Source organism: Petaurus breviceps, unplaced genomic scaffold (assembly GCF_028583685.1).
Source record: "Petaurus breviceps papuanus isolate PSGF00001 unplaced genomic scaffold, PetGlider_PUasm1.0 90865, whole genome shotgun sequence".
In the NCBI taxonomy this organism is placed as follows: domain Eukaryota; kingdom Metazoa; phylum Chordata; class Mammalia; order Diprotodontia; family Petauridae; genus Petaurus; species Petaurus breviceps.
Window position 1 is genome coordinate 11,106,387 of NW_027187367.1, and position 25,983 is coordinate 11,132,369.

Below are 25,983 nucleotides of genomic sequence, written 5' to 3' on the forward strand. Positions count from 1 at the left end.
ATCCTTAGAAACTTGCTCCAGCATTGTTACTGGAGTGGGGTGGGGGAAGGATCTGGCTATGGCATAATTCTAACCAGGGTGGAGGTGAAAGGAGATTTGCCCCAAAGGCACCCAAATTTAGAAGATGTTGGCAATACTTGCAGGTCGTTTTGTAATCACCCCCCCCAAATGCAAACCTCAAAATTTAGCATGTAAGAATCCAGAATAATTAGTTAAAATAAGAAACTACAAAATGGTGGACCTTAGAGGGGTCTGTACAGTGGCCTCCCCAGATGCCACCTCCCATCAGTGTTCCAAGATCTTTCTCTCCTCTTCAGAGGCAGGTGGCCATCCCCAATTCCCTCTGAACAAGGAAAGAAGACTTGGTGTTTTTTACCCTTATAGAAATTTGTGCTATTAGCAATTGTCTCAAAAGTAAAAAGGGCAGCTAGATAGCACATGGATAGGGTGCTGAGCCTGGAGTCAGGAAGACTCATTTTCCTGAGTTCAAATCTGGTCTCAGATACTTCCTAGCTGTGTGACCTTGGGCAAGTCATTTAACCCTGTTTGCCTCAGTTTCCTCATCTAGAAATAAGCTGGAGAAATATCTCTAGTATCTCTGCCAAGAAAACCCCAAATGGGGTCACAAAGAGTCAGGCACAAGTGAAATGTCTGAACAGCAAGAAGTGTAAAAGTATATGGTTTATCAGGGGACAGCTCCCAAGGAACTTTGATTCAATTTGGGAATTTCTTGGTCCTCTTAGCAAGATGCCAATGGGCAACTCCATAAAGAGGTGACAGGTAAACTCATCATTTGACGGATCAGTAGCAGACTCCTTTGATCATCTTCCCCTTGCCAGTTTCTCTAGGGGAACATTCTCGATTTTCTGATTTTCTAACCTCTGCATAACAGCGTATGAACAATCTGTTACTCAGCCTTCCTTCTGAGCTCCAAGGTGTTAATTGGGCTTTGTTGGGGCCACTGGAAGGCGAATTTCACTTATTACTGGAAGGTAAAGTCACAGGTTTGTGTAAGATCCCTTTGGCTCAGTGGACCATAGAATGGCAGAAAGAGCAAATGATTTGGAGTCAGAGAATCTGGGTTCAAATCTTCCTTTTCTGTGATCAGGAAGGAAACTTTCCTGTTTCTTCATTTGCAAAATGAGGGAACTGGTCTAGATGGCCTGCCAGCTCTAAATCTATGAGCCTATGACTTGGGTTTGAATCCTGGCTCTCTTACTTACTATCTGTGTGACTCTGCACAAATCCCCTAACTTCTCTGGGCTTCAGCTGCCTCATTCATAAAATGTGAGGTTTGGCCAAGGTGGCTGAAGTCCCTATCAGCTCTGAGCCCTATGACATCATATGCTGCAGTGATGTAGCGTTCAGGGAGGAACAGCACCTCTGTTATGAGGGTTTGCTGAGCCCTTTTTAGGGCTGCTCATCCACCTTTGGGGTCCACCTGCCACCCAATTCTCACCTGTGACTCCAAGAAGCTGTAGCATGGGCAGTGGCCACAGCCCAGTAAACTGTTTCAGCACACAGGCAATCAGGTTGAGAATAACCAAAGGGCCTCATACCTCTCAGTGAGTTAGGTAAGGGTTCACTTCATTCCCCTAGCAAAATGTGTCAGTGTGAACATTTGTTCCAAAGGGCCACGAAGGGGGCAGAAGCAGGCACTGTGGAGCGCTTAGAACTTGGTTAGACATTGAAGATTCCAAGGCCATCCGCTGCATCCTAAGCCATTGACAATTGTCTTGACTTTTGTCTTGCCACTGGACTGCAGTGACTCTGGAAGAGAGAGTAAGGCCAACAACTTGTGTCAACTCTCCCTCATTTAAATCCAATATATGCACAAGTCAAAAGACATCACCCATACCACTTTACCATTTTTACCTACCTCAAAGTCTGTAGTGACAGGTAAGTGAAGAAGTAGCAGATGTGGATACACTGGGAGCTGTAGTCGCAACCCCGCACACAGGGGCCCAGGCCATAGGGTTGTCTTCTCACTAGATTGATGCAGCCCCTTGGGTGACTGAGTAGCTGTTTTAAGAACTGCACTGCTCACCTCCTGGCATGAGGAAGGGACTAGAAAAGGTGCCCTTAAAATGGTCTGATTCACCCAACCCTGGCCTGCTTACTTCTGCAAGCAACAATCACTTTGTGGTCAAAACACAAAAAAATGTGCAATATCTTTTGCAAAGATGCTTCCACTCACCATTGGCACATGGAATGTGCACACACTTATAGACAGCCTGAAATCCAATAGATCTGAAAGACAAATACTCTTGTTGTGAGAAAACTCAGCAGGTATCACATCTAAATAGCAGCCCCGAGTGAAACAAGGTTGGCAAATTAAGACCAGCTTACCAAAGTCAGAGCTGGATACATGTTTTTCTAGAGTGGCTGCAGTAATGGGGAGCACTGTGAAGTTGGTGTAGGTTTTGTAATCAAATAATGAAGACCTGGAGACCCTTATCATTAATGTGCCCAAAGAGAACAAGCTTATGATTCTGGACGACTTTAACACCAGAGTAGGCACAGACTATTAGACGTGGCTTGGGAGGAATAGAGTGAGAAACAGCAACAGCCATGGTCACTTACTACTGAAGACCTGTGCATCTTTTGAGCTTCTCATCACCGACACTGTCTTCCTTTTACCTAAATGCAATAAAGCTTCATGGATGCATCCTCGCAGCAAACATTGGCATTTAATAGACGATATCATTGTAAAGAGAAGAAACGGACAAGAAGTAAGAGTGACGAAGTGGCACAAAGTGCCAGACTCATCATAGACTTATCCTCTCCAAGCTAAATATTCACATTCAACGAAAGCTATGGCCCCAAGGCAAGATGGCTACCAGAAGATTTAATATCAACAAATGTGGCTAACTTGGAGGGAAAGCTAAACCAACATACATTTGGCAAGAGTGGAGCAGAAAAGAATTGGGCAGCTTGCAGAGATTTGTACAGCACTGCATTTACTCATCTGAGTCAGAACACTCACAGACATCAAGATGGTTTGACAAAAAATGATGGGGAAATTCAGAAGCTGCTAAACCAAAAACAAGAACTCCACAGGTTTACCAGCAGAATAGTTTGCCTATCTCTAAGAAGGCAGTGTTTAAACTTCATCAAAAGTAAAGTACAAGCAAAGCCTAGAGAGATGCAGAATTCTTTGCTCACTAAGAAGGCAGATGAAAATTCAGTTTTATGCTGATAGTAACAATCCAAAGTACTTTTATGATGCTCTGAAGGCTATTTATGGGCCAAAGACCTATGGTTCATCTCAACTATTCAGTGCTGATGGAGCCACACTGATTAGTGATGAGGACATGATCTTGGAGAGATGAACCGAACACTTCCATAGTGTTCTCCACAGAGTCATCAACCAATGCTGAAGCCATTAACCATATACCTCAGGCTGAAGTAAGTCCCTCTCTAGCTGATTTTCCAACTGAAGAAGAGGCTTGAACGTCATTAGTCTCCTCTTCTGTGGCAAAACATCTATTCCAGATGAGATTTACAAGGCAGGGGGTCAGCTGCTCATACAAAAGTTGATGGAAAATTTTCCAGGTTATATGTCAACAAGAGGTTAACTACCTAAGAGTTCAAGGACGCCTCCATGGTCCATCTCTATAAAGAAAAAGGAAATAGACTGCCCTCTGACAATCACAGGGTGGGGGGGGGGGTCTCTCTCGGTCATTGCTGGCAAGATTCTTGCCAGAGTTCTCCTAAATAGGCTTATCCTTGACCTGGAAAATGGTCATCTACCTGAGAGCCAGTATGCTTCAGAAAGGGCCAAGAAACAGTCAATATGGTGTTTGTTGCCCAACAACTCCAGGAGAAATTCTAGGAGCAGAATAGAGGTCTGTACACATTTGTCAATCTGACCAAGGTCTTACTTGTCAGTTGTGAAGGCTCGATAATGGCAAAATTTAGCTGCCCAAAGAAGTTCATCATTATCGTATGTTAGTTTCACACTGGCATGCTGGCATGGATTCTGGATAATGCCCTTATACTTCCTCAATCACCAATGGAGTGATGCAGGACTATGTGCTTGCTCCCATACTTTATAGTATAATGTTGTCAGAAATGATTTCGGACTCCTTCAGTGAGGATGAAAATAGAATCAAGGTCAGTTACCACATTGATGGCAAATTATTTAATTGAAAAGGCTACAAGCAAGGGTGGCTAGGTGGCACAGTGAATAGAGCACCAACCCTGGAGTCAGGAGGACCTGAGTTCAAATCCAGCCTCAGACATTTAACATTTACTAGCCATGTGACCTTGGGCAAGTCACTTAACCTTGACCCCAATTGCCCTGCCTTCCCCCTTCCAAAAAGCAAAAGTAAAAAGAAAAGGCTACAAGCCAAGACTAAAGTGGAGGGAGAGTTGGTAAGGAAATTTTTGTTCATAGATTCAGTGCATTCAGTGCAGCCTCTGAGGCTGAGAGGCAACAAAATATGGATCAGTTCTCTACCACTTGTGCTGATTTTGGCCTGACAATTAACACCAAGATAACAGAGGTTCTCCAGCAGCCAACACAGCACCATACATATGTGGAACCATCCATTGCACCAAACGGAGAAATTTTGAATGCTGTGGATAAGTTCACATGTCTTGGCAGTATACTTTCCAGGAATGTCAACATAGATGATGAAGTAGACACGTATGTTGCCAGAGCTAGCTCCGGGCTGGGAGGCTCTGAAAGAAAGTATGGGAAAGAAGAGATATTAGACTGCCTGATGAGCTGAAGGTCTGCAGAGTCGTTGTGCTGACCTAATTGTCAAATGCCTATGAAACCTGGGTTTCATCTCCATGCCAGGAATCTGAATTGCTTCCATTTAAATTGTCTTAGGAAGATTCTGAAGATTATCTGGCAAGATAAGGTACTGGACACTGAGGTCCTTTCTCAAGCTGAACTGTCAAGCGTTCAAACTCTACTGCAGAGAGTGCAATTCTGATGGGCTGGCCATGTTCTTAGAATGCCAAATGTACATTTGCATAAAACACTCTTTTAGGGAGAACACTCACACAGAGGTCAGAAGGAAAGACACTCTCAAGCTCTCTCTGGGGAAATCTGAAATTGATTGTGAGACATGGGAAACTCTGGCACAGGACCACTTGGCATGGCATGCCTACATAAAAGAAGGCAATTTATTCTATGAGCAAAGCAGAATTGCATTAACTCAAAAGAAATGTGAGGTGCCCAAATTTAGAGACATGTCCACTACAAATGTTCATACAGACTATTTGTTCCCCAACTGTGGCAGAGCCTTTCAAGCTCATATAGGTCTGATCAGTCACAGTCAGACATGCTATACCTTGGCCCCAATATAATGATGTTATTTTGTTCCTCTCCAAGCACAAAGGACAGCTACCATCACCATTATATGCTACATGAGAGGCAAGAGAGCCTGGTGTAGGGCAGGGGTGGGGAACCTGCAGCCTCCTGGTCACACACGGCCTTTTAGGTCAAGTGCAGCCCTTTGATTGAATCTAAACTTCATGTTCTAGTTTGGATTCAGTAAAAGGGCCGCACTTGAGGGCCTAGAGGGCCACATTTGGCCTCGAGGCCACTGGTTCCCAACTCTTGGTGTAGGGGACAGAGGGTCAGCTCTGGAGTCAGAAAACTTGGGTTCTAAGTTCTACCCTTGATATCTACTAGTAACATTAGCCTGGGCAAGACACTTAACTTCTTGATGGGGAAGGGAATAAGCATTTTTAAGTGCCTACTATGTGCTGGACACTGTTAAGCACTTTGCAAATATTATCTCATTTGATCTGCACAACATTTGGGAGATAGATATTATCTCCATTTTGCAGACTGAGGCAGGCAGAGGTTGTGATTATTAAGCTAATAAGTGTTTGAGAGTGGATTTTAATTCAGGTCTTCCTGACTCCAAGTTCAGTGTTCTGTCCACTGCAGCACATACATGCCTCAGCAATGGTCCGAGGAATTCTCTATGACTATAGAAAATTAAGATGAGTTGTATATTTGAGTTGGTGGAGGGAGTTTCCCCAATGTTGATGGTGGGAATTTCCATACTAATTTCCCACTTGGTGAAATCATAGATCTAGACTCCCTCCTGTTCTCTCTCCTCCTCCCCTCTTTCCCAAAAGATAGCTACAAGCTGTTTATTTTCATTTTCTAGTAATGGAAGGGAAGAAGGGGTCAAAGTCTAGAATTCCAGTAGATTATGGCAGGTATGTTTCTACTTTCAAGGCGATCATGTTCCTTCAGGAGAGATATGTGTGAAATATGCATGTATGTATGTGCATATGCACACATATACATGCATATACTTATACATACACATGTGTACATACATACACACCTATGCATATACGCACATACATATATTTCACACATGTTGTATCTCCTAAAAGAACACAAACTCCTTGAAAGCAGAAATGGTTCGATTCTTGTCTTTGTGTTCACAGAGACTAGGACAGTGACAGGCACATAGTAAGTACTTATTAAAGGCTTCTTGATTGAATAAATGGATAGTTTTTTGGGGGAGGTATATTTGAAAATCATGGTGGCACAAAAATAAATCATATCAATAAAATTACTTAATTTCAAAAGAAAATTTAAAAACCATATCTTCCAACTCTCAAACTATACAGGGTTTCTTAAAAGTTTTAGTGCAGCTGTTAAAAGCTATTTAAACTCAACACTGTGTTAAGACTTTTGAGACAGCCTGTATTATAAAGCAGCAATCATCAAAACCATTTGATGTTGGTAAATAATAGAAAAGTAGGTCAGTATAGCAGACTAGATAAGGGAGAATCAGAAATAATAAGACTTAATAATCCAATGTTTGATAAGTCTAAAAATATAAATTAGGGAATTAGGAAAGAATTCCTATTTCATAAGAACTGCTGGGAAAATGGAAAAACAGTCTGGCAGGAATTAGCCCTAGACCAACATAACCATCCATAGTAAATTCAAAATAGATACTTGAATATTAAAGATAAATGCCATTAGGGAAAGAAAAGAGAATTACGTTCCCAGTCTGCCTTCTGTCTTGTCTTTGAACAGCAAGATGCAGAAGAAAGGGGGCTAATCTTTGTACAGACAGGAGATGTGGTGTTCAAGACCTGGCATTGACTAGCTATGTGGTTCTGCCAAGTCATTTAACTTCATTTTCCTCATCTCCAAAATGGGGCTAAGAATGCATGCTCAGCTCCTCCCATTTGTCTAATAAAGTTGTTGCGAGGAAGCACTCTATCAACCTCAAAGCACTACAGAAACAGGAGTTGGTTACTCAGTACAAGTGGGTGATTTTCAATCAAACTGGCCAGCTGAATCATCAGGTCTTTGTTGTTGTTCAGTCATGTTTAATTCTTGGTGACCCCATTTGGGGTTTTCTTGACAAAGATACTGGACTGGTTTGCCATTTTCTTCTCCAGTTCATTTTACAGATGAGGAAATGGACACAAATAGGGTTAAGTAACTTGCCCAAGGTCATACATCTAGTAAGTGTCTGAGGCTAGATTTGAACTCTAGAAAATGAATCTTCCTGACTCCAGGTCCAATGTTCTGTCCACTGCACTACCTAGTTGCCCCAAGTAATCAGCTTAACAATCTTCATTAATGGAAGTCAAGAGAAAAACAGATAGGGAACAAATGCCCTCAAAGGAGTGAAATGGACTGAGAAGTAGGAGACAAGATGGGGAAGACCAAGTATATTATGGGTTCTTCTCTACTCCCTTCATTGGGGAGCGGGGGGAAGGGTCTAACCTGGTCAGATTCTCTTTTCCCCATTTCATCCCTGGTTCCTCAGTGAACTTACTGCACGCCTACCACCTCAGGCTTACCTCCTGTGGAACAGAGCCCCTAACAGCATCTTCCTCATCCCATCAAATTGACATGGAATCATAGACTGTCAGAGATGGAAGAGATCTCAGAGGCCATCTAATAAGCAATCATCTCATTTGGATGAGGAAACTGAGACTCATGAAATAGATATGCCTTGCCCAAATTCTCACAGTTACAAAGCTGAGACTGATTTGAACTCAGGTGCATTGACTTCAAATCTGGCATTCTTTTCACTATGCCAGTTACAATGGATATCACCCCAGACCTCTGTTAAGGGGTGATAATAATGGTGGAAATCTCAGACAGGGTGGTAGGAAAGATATTGGTTCAAGTAGGTCTTTTGTCGACTCTGGTATCACACTCATCAATAGCTACTGCCTTGGCCTTTATGTAGGTCCAGGCCTAGAGAGAAGACTAGTTGTTGGTAGGGAGAAGCCCAGTGTCCCAGTGTTCAAAGTTTAAAATAACAAGACAATGACTTTCACTGCTTTCCTAAGGACAACCTTTAAGTTGACGAGAGAAATGGTCACCAGGATCAGCAGATTATGAGACACAGCCTTAGAATACATGATTAAGGAAGCTTCTCACACTTTTAAAAGGTTGACACCCTATCAGATCCACCTTTAGGGCCAGCCCTGAGCTAATTTAGGAAGCTGATAAAGTTTGTCTTTGGTGATGACTTATCACCTCCTTTTCAGTAGCTCCGCCCTGATTTTACCTCATGAAACCAAAACCTTCATTCCCTACCCTACTTCTCCCCACCCAGAGTCCTTGTTGGGTTTTTTTCTTTCTCCGTTCCTTTCTCCCATTGGGGCCTTCATTTTGTGGAGGGGACCAGTCCAGACTTCATTCCCATCCTGGTCCTGTTCTTGATTTCCAGACTTCAAAACCAGGCACCTCAGTCTTCACTGCCTGCCCCTCCCCCCACCACCTTTAGTCGTGTTTCTCCATTAGAATGCAAGCTCTTCAAGGGCAAGTACTGTTCTTTCTTTTAGCTTTATATTTTTTATTCCTACTGCTTAGCGCAATGCCTGGAACATAGTGTTTAGTAAATTCTTCCTTCTTTCCTTCCTTTTTCTCTCTTTCTCTCTCTCTTTCTTTCTTTCTTTCTCTCTTTCCTTTGTTCCTTCCTTTCTTTGTTCCTTCATTTCTTTTCTTCCTTCCTTCCTTCTTTCCTTCCTTCCTTCCTTCCTTCCTTCCTTCCTTCCTTCCTTTCCTTCCTTCCTCCCTCTCTCTCTCTCTCTCTCTCTCTCTCTCTCTTTCTTTCTTTCTTTCTTTCTTTCTTTCTTTCTTTCTTTCTTTCTTTCTTTCTTTCTTTCTTTCTTTCTTTCTTTCTTTCTTTCTTTCTTTCTTCCTTCCTTCTTTTCTTTCTTTCCTTCCTTCCTTCCTTCCTTCTGTCAGATTCTTTCCCAAGTGCAGATTTCAATGAAGTGTGTGTGTGTGTGTGTGTGTGTGTGTGTGTGTGTGTGTGTGTGTGAAGAGAGTTAGAACAAGAGGGCCCTGGATCCCCTAAAGTGGTGGCAGGATGATTGCTAATTTTGTGGCTTATCCTTCATTTTCAGAGGACCAATGACATCACAGGTGATGTCTTGATTTGCTTGTGAATTGAATTTAGGTGAGGCAGAGCTGTGCAAAACCATCTGCCTCTATCTTCCTGGATTGTCAAAGTCCAACAGCAGGACAAAAGTTAAGACAACTGGCAATAGCCCAGGATGCAGTGGGTGACAGAGGAGAAAGGGCAAGGAAATACCTGTACCTTTCCACTCAACCACCTGCTTGCACTCCCTTGCAACCAGAATTCATCAGTCAAGGGTCAAGAAATGAGCCCATCCTCACACATTGTCCAAGATGCTTATCATGTGTCCTCCATCCTCCCCCTCTTCCCCTCTCCAAGAAATAAGCCAGTCCAAACCATTGAATAAATAGACTCTTTTTATTCACTTTTAAATACACAATGGAATTGTCCAGAAAAGAATAAGAACATGTGGGGTCCTGGGGCAAAACAAGTACCAATTTCCCCTCCCCCATTCTCCCTCCCCACCAAATGTAGGGTCATTATTTATACAATTTGTAATGCACCTTGTAGTTCTGGAGACCCTTCCCCCTGGGTGTCCTGCCCCTGTTTGTTTCATTCCCTAACCCCTCCTCCCACCAGCTTTAAGTTTCTGTTGGCAGCATCAAATGCTCATACTCTTAGCTAATTTGGGTTCACCCATGCTGCTCCTATGATGGAGATGTTCAGGTTCAACAGAACCAGACTTCAAATCTGAAAATTCTCTGAATTGCCAAATGACATTTCCCTTTCCCTTCCATATTCCTCATGCTCTCCAGTCAGACATACACCAAACAGGGTGACGGACAAATTTGCAGTTCTCTCCCAACCTCTCATCCCTCGTGGGATTTTCACTCTATCCTTTCAGAGATGAAATGGGTAGGAAACTTATTATTATCAATAATCCCAATGTTCCCTTCTGACTTGAAATCCCACGATTCTAGGATTCCTGTTTTATAGCTGAAGAAACTGGGGGACAAGAGAGATTTGGTGGCTTAGCCAGTAGAATGTAATAGAATATAATTGAATGTAATTGGTAGGTGATGTTTGATTCCTCCCCTCCCCCCTCATCAAACTTATGGAAGATTTGGATTAGAATGCTGGTCTCCTGGTCACCTGCTCTTCCCACCACATTATGATATGGAAACAATAGTGTGGTGGCATAGTAGATAGAGAGCTGACCCTCTGAGTCAAGAGGACCTGGGTTTGAGTTCTCCTTTGGACACAGACTGGCAGCATTACCCTGGCACTGACCCTCCAATGTTCTCCAAGCAACATTCTAAGACTATAAGTTGCTGAATTGTTAATGACATATGTATTAAAGGAAGGAAATAAGAACTTATTAAGCACCTACTATGTGCCAGGCACTGTTCTAAATGTTTTACAATTATTGTCTCATTTGATCCTCACAACAACCCTGTGAGGTAAGTGTTATTATTATTCCTGTTTTACTGTTGAAGAAACTGATCTTAAGTTTATTTACCTAGGTTCATACAGCTATTAAGTGACTAGGACTGGACTTGAATCCAGGTCTTCAAACTCCAAATCCTATATCCACTGAGACAACCAAACCTTTTAAGATTTGCAAAATGCTTTACATCTGTATCTCACTTGAGCCTCACCAGAAACCTATGAGATAGGTGCTGTTATTTTCCCCATTTTACAGATGAGAAAACTGAGGCAAAAAGATGTTGAGTGACTTGCCCAGGGTCATACAGCTAGTGAGTGTCTGAAGCAGGATTTGAATTCAGGTCTTCCTGATTCCACCTCCTCTTACATGATTGCTCCTTCTCAGTCTCATTTGCTCTTTCTTCACTCATATTTACACCCTCTAAATTTAGTATCCCCAAGGGCTTTGCTATGGCTTCCCCTTTCTTGATTATTGAGCTCATTAGCTCCCATGGATTTCATTAACATCTCTGCATAGATGACTCCTAGATCTAGACCTAACCTCTCTCCTCAGCTACAGTAACAAACTGGTTCTTGGACATTTCCAACTGAATGTTCCAGTGACATCTCAAATTCAGCACTTTCAAAACATGTCCTTCCTCTCAAACTCCCTCCTCTTCTAAGCTTTCCTATTACTTCCCCAAAGGCATACTATATAATAAACCTGCAAAGTAGGCTGGAACCAGTCACTCAGGCTTGTAACCTAGGTGCTGTCCTAGACTCATCCTTCTCGCTCCATATACATTACATTGCCAAATCTTGTTTCTACCTTCACATGTTGATTGGTGGTTCAGTCCTATCTAACTCTTCACGACCCTCTAGACCATACCATCCATGGTTTGCCATTTCCTTCTCCAGTGGATTAAGGCAGTGAGAGGTTAAGTGACTTGCCCAGGGTCTCATGGCTAGTGTCTGAAACCAGGTTTGAACTCAGGTCTTCCTGACTCCAGGCCCAGTGCTCTATCCATTGAGTCACCTAACTGCCTCTTTCTACCTTCACAACATATAGACCCTCACCATATCTGGCTTGGACTATTACAATAGTCTCTGAATTGGTCTCCTTACTATATTCAACAGCAAAAGCAATTTTCCTAATCTCTTCCTTGCTCAACAAGATCTCAGTGACGTGCTTTGAGCAAATATCAGGTCCTCCACTGGGATTTGGAATTCTTCACCACCTGGTTCCTTCCTTTTGTTCAGCCTTCACTTTTCTCTCCTCCACATGTACTCTCTGACACAACCACAAGAGCCTACTCGCATTTCCTTAAAGACAATGCTCCATCTCTACTGTCTCTGGGCCTTTGCAATGGGATTGCCCATGACTGGAGTCCTCACCAATACCTCTACCTTCCTGGGCTTCTTTTAAGACTCTGCTCAAAACATCTATAAACATATATACACACAGGTACATATATATGTATCTTGTATGTACCAGTTATTTAAATGTCTTCTCCCACAGTAGAACACACATTCCTTGAGAACAGAGGCTTTTTGGCCTTTATTTATATCCCTAGGACTTAGCATAGTGCCTAGCACATATTAAGCATTTAATAAACGAATGCTTGTTGATTGACTTACTTTGTATGTTTTAAATTTATATATATGCACATATATATGTAGTTTCCCTCCAAAATAACAAAAGCCCTTTGAAGTCGGGAATTATTTCATTTTTTGCCTTTATATCCCCAGTACCTAGCCAAGTACCTGGCACATTTTTGTTGTCCTTGTTCAGTTATTTCAGTCATGTCTGACTCTTCATTACCCTATTTGAGGTTTTCTTGGCAAGGACACTGGATTGGTTTGCCATTTCCTCTAGCTCATTTTACAGATGAGGAAACTGAGGCCAACAGGGTTAAGGGACTTGTCCAGGATCACAAAGGTAGGAGGTGTCTAAGGCTGGATTTGAGCTCCACTCCAGGCCTGGTACACTCTCCACAGTGTCACCTAGTTGTCCTACCTGACATATAGTCCAAGCTTAATTGATTTTTGAATGATTGCTTCCAACTATTCTAGCCTTATTTCATATCCTTCCCCTTCATGTGGTCCATGTCCCAGGCAAGCTGGACTACTTACTATTTGTTCCCTGAACATCCTGTGCTATCCTACCCTCTGTACAGCATCTATACTGTTGCCTAGTCCTAGAATGCCTACCCCATTCCCCTATCTCCCTTTGTTGAGGTTTTACCCATTCTTCAAGGCCCAGCTTAATGTTGTCTCCTCTATGGAGCCTCACTTGATTCTCGAAGCTGGAAGTGATCTCTCCCTCTCTGGAGCTCCTTTCAATTTCATAGTATCATAGAATGATAGATTTAGAATTGGAATGTCGGACCATGTAGTCCAACCTTCCCACTACCACCACTTTGCAGATGAGGAGACTGAGTAAGCCTCCTTTGTTTCTAGTCACAAAGCTAGTGTCAGAGATGATGTTGGGACCCATGTGTCCCTAACTCTAATATACATTCTCTCTCTCTGTTCCCTCCCTCCCTCCATCCATCCCTTACACCTCCACTATCCCCTCTACACTATACCAGATGCCCATAGACCTTTGCAACTCCATCATGGCACCTATAATATCATACTACACATTGTAATAAATGTCTTATCTTCCCACTGGATCCTGAGCTCCTTGAGCATAATAATAACAATAATAATAGTTTACATGTTATAGATCATTAAAGTTTACAAGGTGCTTTCTTCACAACAACCCTGTGATGTAGGTAGTGCAAATATTTTTTTCCCCATTTGACAGATGAGAAAATTAGGGCTCAGAGAAAAGAAATGACTTCCTCAGGATCATATAGCTTACTAGTTAGGACCCTGGGTCCTCTGATTCTGGGACTACAGAGTCACTATACCACCACTGGTTTTCTGTATGCCTCTCCTCATCTTTGTATCCTCCAGAAACCCTCTGCCTAGCACACAGAGGGCACACACGAGAGGTGCCTGCTGAAATGAACTGGAAGTTTCGCCAGGCTGAGTCACTCTTTTTTTCCATCAAGAAACTCACAGAGATCTCACTCGATGCTCACATTGGTACATTCTCCATTTCAACAAGAAGTAACCAATTGATCAATAGATATAAAAGGCATGGGAGCCTTTTATTTTTATTCTCATGGCTTCCACTGGGTCCATGAAGCATTAGCTTGTGGTTTTAAGAAAACATCTTTCTGTCTCCTAATGGCTCCAACTGGTTCTTGTATGGCAACTCGAAGGAACAGAGAGGCCTGGGCTTCAATCTGGACTAAGGGAGGGCGCATTTGCCCCATACTGTGAAGAGAAAATGGATATCTTGAGATACAGGTCTTAACTTTTCATCTCTTTTTTTTTTGTGGGAGGAAGGCAAGACAATTGGGGTTAAGTGACTTGCTCGAGGTCACACAGCTAGTTGTGTCAAGTGTTTGAGACCAGATTTGAACTCAGGTCCTCCTGACTCCAGGGTCAGTCTATGCCACCTCATTGCCTCTGTTTTAACTTTTCAAGACCCATCAGGATCTGGCTTGGCCCCACTTAGGGATGGCTAGTGACACATTAAAGTAGTAGGCCATAGGATCAAGGATAGGTAGAGAGGCAGGAGAAGTCAGACTAGGAGAATTCTAAATATGTGTTAAGTGACTCACACAGAGTCACACAGCTAGTAAGGAAGTGTCTGAGGCTGGATTTGAACTCAGATTTTCCTAACTCTAGTCCCAGAGCTGTAACCACTGTTCCACACAGTTACCTTCTTTAATATTTACAAATGATCAGGGGTAGCTAGGTGGCTCAGTGAATAGAGCAACTGGCCCTGGAGTCAGGAGGACCTGGGTTCAGATCTGGCCTCATACACTTCACACACACACACACACACACACACACACACACAAAAGCTAGCTGTGTGACCTTGGGCAAGTCACTTAACCCCAATTGCCTTACCCTCCCCTCTCCAAAAAGCAAAAAAAAAACTTTTTTTTAATGATCTAATAAAATAATTTACTAAAATTTTTTGTAAAGTTTTAAAATTGTGATCCAAATGTCAGCTATTAACAAAATGACAAGGCCAAATTTTTTTTTAAATGTTTTCATATTTTTCCACTGGCATTGTGAGGGATATAAAAATGATTACATTTGTCTCTGACCAACTTTTTCAGACTTTTCTCATACTATACAGTCATTCTAGATTATTCTCAATCTCTTCTTCTTTGTCTGCCCTTTCCTGTCCCTGGGCCTTTGCTATTCCAAACTGCCCAGTTCCTCCACACATCTGCTTTCTAAGACCTATCCCATCTTTAAAGGTCCAATTCAGGGCTCCCCTTTAGCCAAAGCCTTCCCTGACCTACCCTAGGCAAAAGTGATCTCTCCCTGCTTACATTTCTCACAAAACATTGTCTCTACCTCTCCTTTGCACCTTTCCTATTTTTCTTGTATCAGTGGAGTATCATGGCTGCTTATTAGAGGGTAGTTTCCTCTAGGTTGGGACCTGTGCCTTATTTCATTGTTATATCTTCCCCTAGGACCTTATACAGAGTGTTGCACTTGCATTGAATTGAATTACAGGGGATTACAGCTCATAGACACACAACTAAAGTATTCGTTCATACTATTCAAAATACTTTCATGCCCATTATCTTATTTGATTTTTCTCAGTGCCTCTGTGAGGTAGACAGAGAAGGGATTATTCCACTCTTACAGGTGTGGAAACTGAGGCTCAGTTAAGTGATTTAACCAAGGTCTAGAATCCAACTCTTTCAATTCTGTCTTGAATGTTTTGTCCATCATTCTATGATGGTATTTTATAGAAATTGAGAGAAAGAGGAGGCTAGGTGGCACAGTGAATAGAGCACCGGCCCTGGAGTCAGGAGGACCTGAGTTCAAATCCGGGCTCAGACACAACACACACATACACAAAAACTAGCCGTGCAACCTTGGGCAAGTCACTTAACCCCAATTGCCCTCCAAGAAGAAGAAGAAGAAATTGAGAGAAAAGTTAGAGAAGGGAGAGATTCATATGGGTCAGAGTCATTAGGGAAAGGTTGGTGGATAAGCTAGAAACTGAACTGTGCTGTGAAGGTTGGGTAGGATTTGGATGAGCAGAGAACAGTAACAGGGAGGAAATACTTTAGGTTCCCCTTTAAAAGCAGAGTATCTTCTCATGCCATTCTGGGCCATCCCCTTCCCTCTGCTCCCACTTACCTGCTCATTATTGTAAGGTATACGACCAAATGTGTGTATAACGGTGTGGTCTCTCCAGCCCATGATTCGGTGGACAGCATGGTTAGTGTTGCCTGTAAATTTGTTAGTCAAGTGATAGCGTCTCACTACTTGAGTCCCAACTGGCTCCCGGCTCTCTTCCTGATCTCCCAGAACATCCACCAAGGTTTGTATGGAAGTAAGGGAGAGGTTGTCCCAGGCTGCCTTAAAATTTGGATCTTCTTTGATCTAGAATGCAGAAAGAAAGGACTAGATTATGGGAAACAGCCTGGTTTGGGGAGGCAAGCACAGGATTATGGGAAACAGCCTGGGTTGGGGAGGCAAGCACAGGACTTTGAGTCAGAACACCTGAGTTCGAATCCTACCTAGTTCTGCTACTTACTCTCTTGAAAAAATCATTTCCCCCTCTGTGGGTCTGTTTCCTCCTCTATGAAATTTGCCCAGCACATATTAGCTGCTTAATACATATTTGCTTGTTTATTAATGAGGAGGTTGGAATAGATGAGGGGGTTGGAATAGATGAGGGATTCTTAAACAGAGGTCAGTGAACCTATTTTAAAAAAATATTTTGATAACTGTTTTTCAATATAATTGGTTTCCTTTATAATCCTATGTATTTTATTTTATCAATTGAAAAGCTTTTTTTGTGAGAAGGGATCCATAGATTTCACCAGACTGACAAACAGGGTCCATGCCAGGGAAAAAGGTGAAGAATGCCTAGTCTCCAAGGTTTCTTTCACTTCTAGATACAATTATCCTAGTGTCTCATACAAACCCTCTGTTCTAACCAGACTGGCTGGTTGGACATACCCTGAACATCATATCTATTTCTGTCTCTGATCCCACCATTTCTCTGGTCTGGATTGTCTTTCCTGTTGTAAGAGAGTCTGGGTTTCTCAACATATTCCTGACATAATTTTTTTTAAGGTTTCTAAGAGGTGACACCCAGAAAATGAAAGCAGAAACAGACTATGAGATGCAGTGGATAGAGAAGCCAAGACTAGCAAATTCATAAGCCTATAAGGAAGAGAAAAGGAAGCAGGACAGAGAGAACAGAGCTCAGAATCAGCAACACCCAGGCTCAAAGCTAATCTCTGACAGATAATGACTTTATGGCCTTAGGTATGACATTGAACTTCTCTGGGCTCTAAGAATATGTGCTGTTGAGCAGGGGTGACTTGGAGTGATAGAAATAGTTTCTGTCTGAGAAGGTTAAGGGGAGAGAGAGTGAATGAGAGAGACAGGGACAGAGAGACAGAAAGAGATCAAGAGATAGGGACAGAGAGACAGAGGCAGAGAGACAGAGACAGAAAGAGACAGAGAAACAGACAGTGAATGAGAGAGACAGAGACAGAGAGAGAAACAGAGACAGAGACACAGAGAGAGAGACACACACAGAGAGACAGAGACAGAGAGAAACAGAGACAGAGAGAAAGAGGGGGGGGGGAAGGGAGAGGGAGAGAGAGCATGCATAGTGGATAGAAGGCTGACCTTGGAGTTAGGAAGACCTGGGTTCAAACCTTGTCTCTGACACACTCTACCTGTGTGCTCATGGGTTAATTCCTCAAGCAATTCCAGGCAACTTTCTCTCTCTAAGCTATAAATTACAGACAAGTTGTCAATCTACACTGGTAGAAAGAGTTCTCACCACAGAAGCTGTCCACATCAATGAAATCACAGATCCAGATCAAAAACCAAGAAATAAAAAAGTTGGCCAAATTAATACCATTAACATTGATGCAGGGCTTTTTCTTTTTTAAAGTGGCATCTAAGAGGCAGAAGTAGGCAGGCAGGTGACTTGGAAAGCTGAATAATTTGCCAATCATGCATTCCAAAGGAAGTCAAACTACTCAGAATTTGCCTTTGTTCACCAAATGTCCAGGCCCTTCATTCTCCAACCTATGTAGAAAGCAGGAGGTCTTTCCCAGTCCCTCCTAAGGTTACTTTCCATATAGTCTAAATGCATCTCATATGTACCCATGTAGTCTCCCCCATTAGAATATAAGCTTCTTGAGGGCAGAGACTACTTTTCACAGTGCCTAGCACATAGTAAGTGTTCAATAAATACTTGTTGGATGATATAAATAATAACAAAAAGACAAAATAATAGAGCATTAGTGCTGGGAGAGATCTTTAGAAATCAAAGCGCTCATTTTTTTTTTGGAGGGGGGAAGGCAAGGCAATTAGGGTTAAGTGACTTGCTCAAGGTCACACAGCTAGTAAGTGTCAGGTTTCCGAAGCCATATTTGAACTCAGGTCCTCCTGACTCCAGGGTCAGGGCTCTATTCACTATGCCACCTAGCTGCCCCTCAAACTGCTCATTCTTGACCCATCAACCAACCAAAAAAAAGCCCAATGCTTACATGCTCAATCCTCTGCCTAGCCCTAGATCTGGGACGAGAGGTAAGCAAGATAAGTAGTTGCGTAGAGCTGGACACCCACAGGATGCAAGGAAGGACACTTTGCAGAATTATATTGAAATTTAATATTTTTCATAGATACATGTTAGTGCCAACAAATGCTACTTTCCATGATACATACCTAGGTTCAGTCAAATTGCATATGCTACAATGAAGGTTCAGAGCCTACATTGTTGATTGATACAGAGGGAGTCAAACCTCCCAGAGGCACACGATTGATTGCTCAGACTGATTTGCTCTATGGGGGAAATCCAAAAAAGGAAAAAAAACTAAGTACTAGCCCTGAAGGAATTTACACATGTAACTGGGCAGACAGTCTACTCTTAAAGGGAGACTGAGATATTTGGACTGTCAGAGCTGGAGTTTTTTTTTTATTTGTTTCTAAGGTCCCTTAGACCTTAGAGTACATTTAGTCCAATTCCCTTATTTTACAGAAGAGGAAAGTGAGACCAGATGGAGGAGGTGATGACAGTCATAAAATGAGTGGCAAAGCCAAGACTGGAGCCCAGGCCTCCCAATTCCCGGCTCACTGTTCTTTCTGCCACACTGGACTACCTTTCATATGAAATGATAAAAGAAAACTCAAGCAGCATGTTACCACTAGTTTTATGATAGTAAGAATACAACATTCATATACATGGCACTTTAAGGTTTTCTGTATGCTGAATGGTAGCATTCATGCAGGATTGAGCTCTGAGATGGGAGAGAACACTAAGGACTGGGAGCTACCCCAGGCATCCTGGTGTACTGTATAGGGCATTGAACTTGGAGAGAGGAGGCCATGAGTTCGAATCCTGCCTCTGATACTTACTAGCTGTATGACCTCGGGTAAGTCACTTAACCTTTGTTTGCTTCAGTTAGCGCAGGTGTAAGATACAGAGATAAGACTTAAGAGCCTCTAAGATTCTTTCCAGTTCTAAATCTATGATCCTGTAAGATGATTTCAGGACAGAAGTAGGTCTTAGCTGGGGTTTGAAAACAGAATAAGCTTTGACTAGGCAGAAGTTTGGGGTTGATGAAGCTAACTGGAGATGCTCTCCTCACCTTTTCATTGTACTTGTCACCTTGCTCTTTGAGAACAGCAACTATCTTCTGGATGATAATATCCTCTAAAGGAAGAGAAGAGAGATGGGTTACTTTGTTTTTCTTTTTGGAGGGGGGAAGGCAGGGCAATTGAGCTTAAGTGACTTGCCCAAGGTCACACGGCTAGTAAGTGTTAAGTGTCTGAGGCCAAATTTGAACTCATGTCCTCCTGACTGCAGGGCGGGTACTCTATTCGCTACGCCACCTAGCCGCCTCTGATGGGTTACTTTTTAATGTCCAAAAATGCTCCTTAAATAACAATATTGTTTTCTAGAAACCAAATATGACACTCAAGACTCTTTTCCTCTTGACTTTCAACCTAATTCAACCTTTTCAGGAGGAAAGTCAGCCCTTTCTACCAGGCAGGACACTGGGGGTGAAAGGGGGGCCAGGGAGTGAGACTTCCCAAGGGCTGGAGGCAGCCTGACAATTCTGTTAGTTGAGGTGAGCACCATTCCCCCAGGTAATTTTCTGAAACAAATGAACTCTTCCTGCTCCAGGGCCTCGAGAGAAACTGGACGAACAATAACAAAAGGGCCCTGGGGAGCAGCTAGGTGGCACAGTGAATTGAGCACCAGCCCTGGAGTCAGGAGGACCTGAGTTCAAATCTGCCCTTCAGACACTTAACACTTCCTAGCCATGTGACCTTGGGAAAGTCACTTAACCCCAATTGCCCTCCAAAAAGCAAAAAAAAAAAAAGCCAAAAACAAAACAAAAGGGCCCTGGATTGGGAGTCAGAACTGTTTTTTGGTCCCAGCTCTGCCACCGACCAATCAACTGTACACTTTTGGGCAAATTGCTTCGTGTCTCTGGGCTTCAGTTTCATAGGGTCACAGACCTAGATCTGGGAGGGACCTTGGAAGCTATCAAGCCAACCTCCTCATTTTCCAGATGAGGAAAGAAATGAAATGACTTGCCCAGGGTCACCAAGGTAGAGATCATCAGAGGTAAAATTTAAACCATGAACTCTGACTCGATACAGTGTGCTTTTTGCTGGACCATACCAATGGCTTCATCTTTAAAATAAGGGAATTACTTTCCAAGGTCTCTTATAACTCTACAATCCTATTTATGATTACAGCCTGCAATGTTTTCTATATCCTTCCCCAGGGGAATTGATGTAAAGACTAGTTCTAACATTCTGTGAGAGCAAGAAGAGAAAAAAATGCTGCCTCCTCACCCCAGGATCTCAGAGCAAAAGTCCACCCAAGACCTTGGTTCAAGTCATACTCACTAGATTCAGAATCTCTTTTAAGAGGTGGTTCCTCCTTTGGTGGGGGCCGCCCAACTTGGTTGGAAAGTCCAGTAGAATTAGGAGGCCTGACTTCTCTGAACCACCTCTCATTTACTTCCTCTTCATCTGAGTCTGGAAACAGAAAGAAACAAATGTCGTATAAATCCATATGTGCTTACTGGCCAGGAAGTCTGTAATGGAGGGCAAAGTGGCAGAAGGAGTCTTCTGACTGGCACTGGGTCCTGCCCAGCACATAACATGAAGACATTAACATGAGAGAAGATGTGCTGTTTCAGTCAACAAGTCAATCAGTCAACAAGCATTTATTAAGCTCTTGGTATGGGCCAGGCATTGTGTTAAACAATGGAGACACAAAGAAAGGCAAACAAACAAAAACAATCCCCTTCCTCAAGGAGCACAGATGCTGAAAGGAGAGACAACATATAATCATCGTCATGTATCCTCCATTTCTGTACTGTTTTAAGATGTATAAAGTGCTTGGAGATCTTTCTCATTTGATCCCCACAATTGCCCTCTTAAGATGGGTAGACAGAGCTCAGACGGAATCCCATTCAACAAATGGGGAAACTGAGGCTCAAAGAGCCTAGGTGATTTGCCCAAAGGCACACAGCCGGTATGTGGCAAAGCTCAAGTTTCCTGATTTTTGGCATAGTGGAAAGGGTTCAAATCTCAGTTCTGCTCATTTTACCAGCTGGGTGCTTTTGGATAAGTTGCTCTGTTCAAGTCCCACCTTCTGCAGGAAGCCTTTCCCAGTCTTCCCAGGCTGCTAAGGACTTCTTCTCTTAGATTCTCTCCCATCTGCTTTGCACATTTCTTCTGTGTACCTAGTTACTTACATGTCAGCCCCAGTAGAGTGCAAGCTCCTTGAGGGCAGGGACTGTTTGCCTTTCTTTGTATCTGTAGTGCTTACCATGGAAACATGGTGCCTAATAAATGCATAAATGTATGTTGACTGACTGACAAATTCTTTTTTTTTTCTTTCTGGAGGGGGAAAGTAGGGTAGTTGGGGTTAAGTGACTTGCCCAAGGTCACACAGCTAGTTTTGTGTTAAGTCTCTGAGGCCAGATTTGAACTCAGGTCTTCCTGACTCTAGGCCCGGTGCTCTATTCACTGTGGCACCTACCCGCCCCAGACTGACAATTTTTTGGACTTTAGTTTCTTCATCTATGGGAATAAGAAGGCTGGAACTCTAAGGATTCTTCCTGCTATAATGTACTATGGCTCTTGGGTCAGTACTCTGCCTACTGGCTCATGCTTCCATGTCCCCAGCTTACCCAGTGACCTCAAATTAAGTCCCTTTTCCTCTCTGAATTTCTATGGCAGTATTTCCTAAGTGCCTTCCCTCTGCCCTTGTTCTTTATTGCTCCTCAATCCCTAGAATATTTTTCTTTAATGTTATGGGTGTTTGGCATGTACTAAGACCATCTAAGATGGTCAGTTCTCCTGTCTTCCAGAAGCAGATTCTTCAGCACCGTCCACATAAATGATGCTATCTAAGATGGTTTGGTACACCTATTATACTCACATATAGGCAGACTAGGTGAATAGCTACATGAGATAATCTGAAGGGAGCACTGGGAAGGCTCCACTGGCCCCAAAGTATCTACCCCTTTTAGGGGGCCTGAAATTTTAGCATTAGAAAGTCATTTCCTGGGACGGCTAGGTGGCCCAGTGAATAGGCCCTGGAGTCAGGAGGAGCTGAGTTCAAATTTGGCCTCAGACTCTTAACACTTACTAGCTGTGTGACTTTGGGCAAGTCACTTAACCCCAATTACCCTGCCTTCCCCCCTCCAAAAAGCAAAAAAAAAAAGTCATTTTTTTTGTGTTAAACATTTCCCACTCTTTTTAAAAGGCCAGTTCCCTTGGGGAGGGGGAGAGCATATTGTTTGTTATTAGTTACTAATATTTTGTGTTTCTGGGGTTATCTGATGCTTTCCTCCATGCTAAGAGAGCAAAGTGAAAGTAAAAGGTTCCCAGTAGGTGTTTCTAGGTACATACATGAGTGGGAATGGAATAGAAGAGCAAAAAGAGACCCAGGAAGCACACATGGGAGGTGGTGGTTGTTAGAAACAAACCACTTCAGCAGATGTACCATAAAGAGAACTGAGTGAAGAGGCAGGAGACTTCTAGTCCCGCCCCCCTACCCCGCCCCCTACTAACAGGTCATGTGACCTCCTATCCGAGTCTCAGTTTCCTCATCTGTAAAATGGGGATGATGATATTTATACTACCTTCTTCAAAGGACTATTATAAGGAAAACTTTAGAAATGTTGAGTCTGTTCTCTTACCACCACTGTCCTTTCTTGTTCCCTTGGGGAAGGGGTAGGGCTTGACAGTAATTCTGCCTATGGACTTGGTCAGTCCCAATCTCATTCCAGTAGTGGCTTCTCTAGATAAGGTGGGAAATGACCTAGAGTTCGCCAGGATAATTTTCCCAAGGCCCCTCCAATTCTCTCCCTATTTACAAAAGAGCAAATAAATACAGACGGGACCTGCCGCCCATCAAAAGTTACCAACCCTATCTTAAGGATGGCCTCTTGGGGGGTGGAGGAAGAGGTAGCTGCAGAGTTACAGAAGCAACATGAATTGGTTCAGCTTACCAGGAGTAGCCAGACTTGCTGGTCTGTGGCTGATGCACAAAGGAAGGAATGTAGGCTTTGTAGGCCTCCGTGTCTCTGGGCTTCTAGAATCCAAGCCTGATGATTTCTTGGCCTCTTCATTGCCATGTTTCTTAAAAGAAAAGGCCTTCTTGAGGCTAGACTTCTTGTCTTTCTTCTTAGAGGTTGGCTCTGATGCTTCTGTTGATGCCTCTAGGGGTTCTGGGCCCTCAGGGAAGATGCCTTTTTCCTTTGACTTTTTGCCTCCCTTTTCCTTGTCTTTCTTCTTAGAGGTTAGCTCTGGTGGTTCTGTCAATGCTTCTAGGGGTTCTGGGCCCTGAGGGAAGATGTCTTTCTCCTTTGACTTTTTGCCTCCCTTTTCTTTGTCTTTCTTCTTAGAGGTTGACTCTGGTGGTTCTGTCAATGCCTCTAGGGGTTCTGGGCCCTGAGGGAAGATGCCTTTCTCCTTTGACTTTTTGTCTCCCCTTTCCTTATCTTTTTTCTTGGAGGTTACCTCTGCTGGTTCTGTCAGTGTCTCTAGGGGTTCTGGGCCCTGAGGGAAGATGCCTTTCTCTTTTGATTTTTTGTCTCCCTTTTCTTTGCCTTTTTTCTTAAAGGTTGGCTCTGGTGGGTCTACACATGCCTCTAGGTGTTTTGGGTCTTGAGGGGAACTGCATTTCTCTTTTGACTTTTTTTCTCCTCTTTCCTTCTGTTCCTCTGACCCTGTCTTGGTCAGGAAGTTCACCAGGGTCTTTAGCAACCCATGCTGACCCTTCTTGTGGGCCTTGTCCTTATGGTTACTTCTTTGGCCACCCTGCTCGCTGGTGGCTCCTTTGGTTTTCTCTAGCTTTGGGGCCACAGAGGCATCGCTATCCAATAAGCTTGCTTGTCTGTCCAAGGGTCGAACCCGTTCACTTGATGCCCGGCGAAGGGACTGAGAGTCCCCAGTTCCTGGCGTCTTCTTGGAACCCTGAAATCTGTCTAGGGAATGGCCTTTTCTTCTCATCCAGAGTTCTGCCTTCCATGAAGCCCTGTGTTTCTCCATTTTTCCACCAACTACAACAAAAACAAAAACCTCTTTTAGGAAAACACAGTCCTGGGTGAGAGGGTACTCAGGAAAAAGAATGGATTAGCCCTTAACAGGAAGATAACATTGTGAATAAAAACTTCTTGAAATGCTAACCCCAATCCTTTAAAGTAGAAAGAATACCTGTTAAAATTATTATTCTCATTTTACAGAAGAAGAGACTGAGTCACAGAAAGGTTATATGATATGCCCAAGGTTTAGTTAGTGACAAGAGTTGAAGAATAGAGCCTATGACTAGATCCCCTGTCCTGGTCCCATGAGGGACCACACAACCAGTTCAGTATTTCAGACATATGCCTGAGCTACTATGAGTCTTTTCTTACCCATTTTCTTTTGTACTTTAATTTATTTTAAGAGAAATTTTATTATCTTTCAGGATCGACTCATCCTTTTGGTTTTAGAAGTTTTTCTTTTTTGGGGGAATATTTTTATAATATATATTAACATATAATATAAAATATAATTATTTTCCCAATTATATGTAAATATAATTTTTAACAAAATTGCATTCCAAATTTTTTCTCTACCTCCCCCCTCCCTGAGATAAGCATTTGATTTACATGTTCAGTCATGCAAAACATATTACCATACTGCGATATGATCTTAAGCAACTCTGAACCTCACTTTCCTCTTCTGTAAAACTGGTTTAATGTTCTCCCTCCCTCCCTAGGTTCAAATGAAGTAAAAGGACCTTAAGCCTGGAGCTGAAAGGAACCTAAGAGTGCATTGAGTCCAAATTCCTCATTTTACAGATGAGGAGATTGAGGCTCAGATTAAGGGACTTGCCTAAAGCCAAACACATGCAAAAATTAGAAGAGGGATTTGAACCCAGGCTCTCTGACTTCTGAGCCAGTTATCTTTCCACTGTGCCAGTAACTCCTTTGATAATGTTCATAGATGGCAATGGAATCTACAAACAGGGCTATCTACATAAATGTAAGTTGCCTTACCATTGTTTTTATTATGATGATATCATTATCTCATAGTTATTTAGCTTAATTGGTTAGAATCAATGATACCAGAGCTATAGGTTTAGTCCCTGTTGGGCCTATGATGACAGACTGTGCTGTTTTGCCATCCATCTTGGCCACAAGGGAGCTCTGGAGAGCCAGCAGGACCCCAATCCCACGGCTGGGTTAACAAGTAAAATGAATGCTGGCCTAATGGTATCAGTAGAGGCACCATGTTTGTATACAAATGATGGTATATTTTGCCAAAGCAAACTATCACTGGAGGATCATCCTTAACTGGAGACCATCTCAAATTTCCTGTCTGCTTCTCAAGTCTGAGAAGGTTTTTGTCTCGGCTTTCTTTCAATATACATTTTATTGATGACTTTTAAATTTACATGAATCATTTCGACGTCCTCTCTCCTCCCACCAAGCCCTCCCTTGTGACAAAGAAAAACAAGTAAGCAAAAACATTCTGCTCAGTGACCTCATTAGATGTTTCATAATATTCTGTCCCATTAGCCCCACTTTGCTGCCATGATGGGAGTGGTATGTTTTATCAGCTGATTGCTGGGACCTTCATTGGTTTTCCAATCACT

General features: G+C 42.8%; 2 protein-coding genes across 2 annotated transcripts in view; one reads left to right on the forward strand and one right to left on the reverse strand.

Moving 5' to 3' along the window:
- Nucleotides 1-25,983, forward strand: part of PNPLA1 (patatin like phospholipase domain containing 1) — a 153,245-nt gene that overhangs the window by 95,241 nt on the left and 32,021 nt on the right. The window lies entirely within an intron of this gene.
- Nucleotides 15,425-24,392, reverse strand: BNIP5 (BCL2 interacting protein 5). The gene is made up of 6 exons (XM_069073640.1): nt 23,951-24,392; nt 23,351-23,842; nt 20,676-20,861; nt 19,457-19,521; nt 15,900-16,220; nt 15,425-15,433 (listed from the first exon to the last, which is right to left on the reverse strand). The coding sequence occupies exons 1-6, from the start codon at nt 24,390-24,392 to the stop codon at nt 15,425-15,427; spliced, it is 1,515 nt and encodes a 504-aa protein (XP_068929741.1).

Coding starts and splice junctions, on each gene's coding strand:
- BNIP5 (XM_069073640.1), bottom strand. CDS start 24,392: ATGGAGAAACACAGGGCTTCATGGAAGGCAGAACTCTGGATGAGAAGA. Junction 20,862..23,350: donor AGCAAGTCTGGCTACTCCTG/GTAAGCTGAACC, acceptor TTCTGTTTCCAG/ACTCAGATGAAGAGGAAGTA. Junction 19,522..20,675: donor TTTTGCTCTGAGATCCTGGG/GTGAGGAGGCAG, acceptor CTCTTCCTTTAG/AGGATATTATCATCCAGAAG.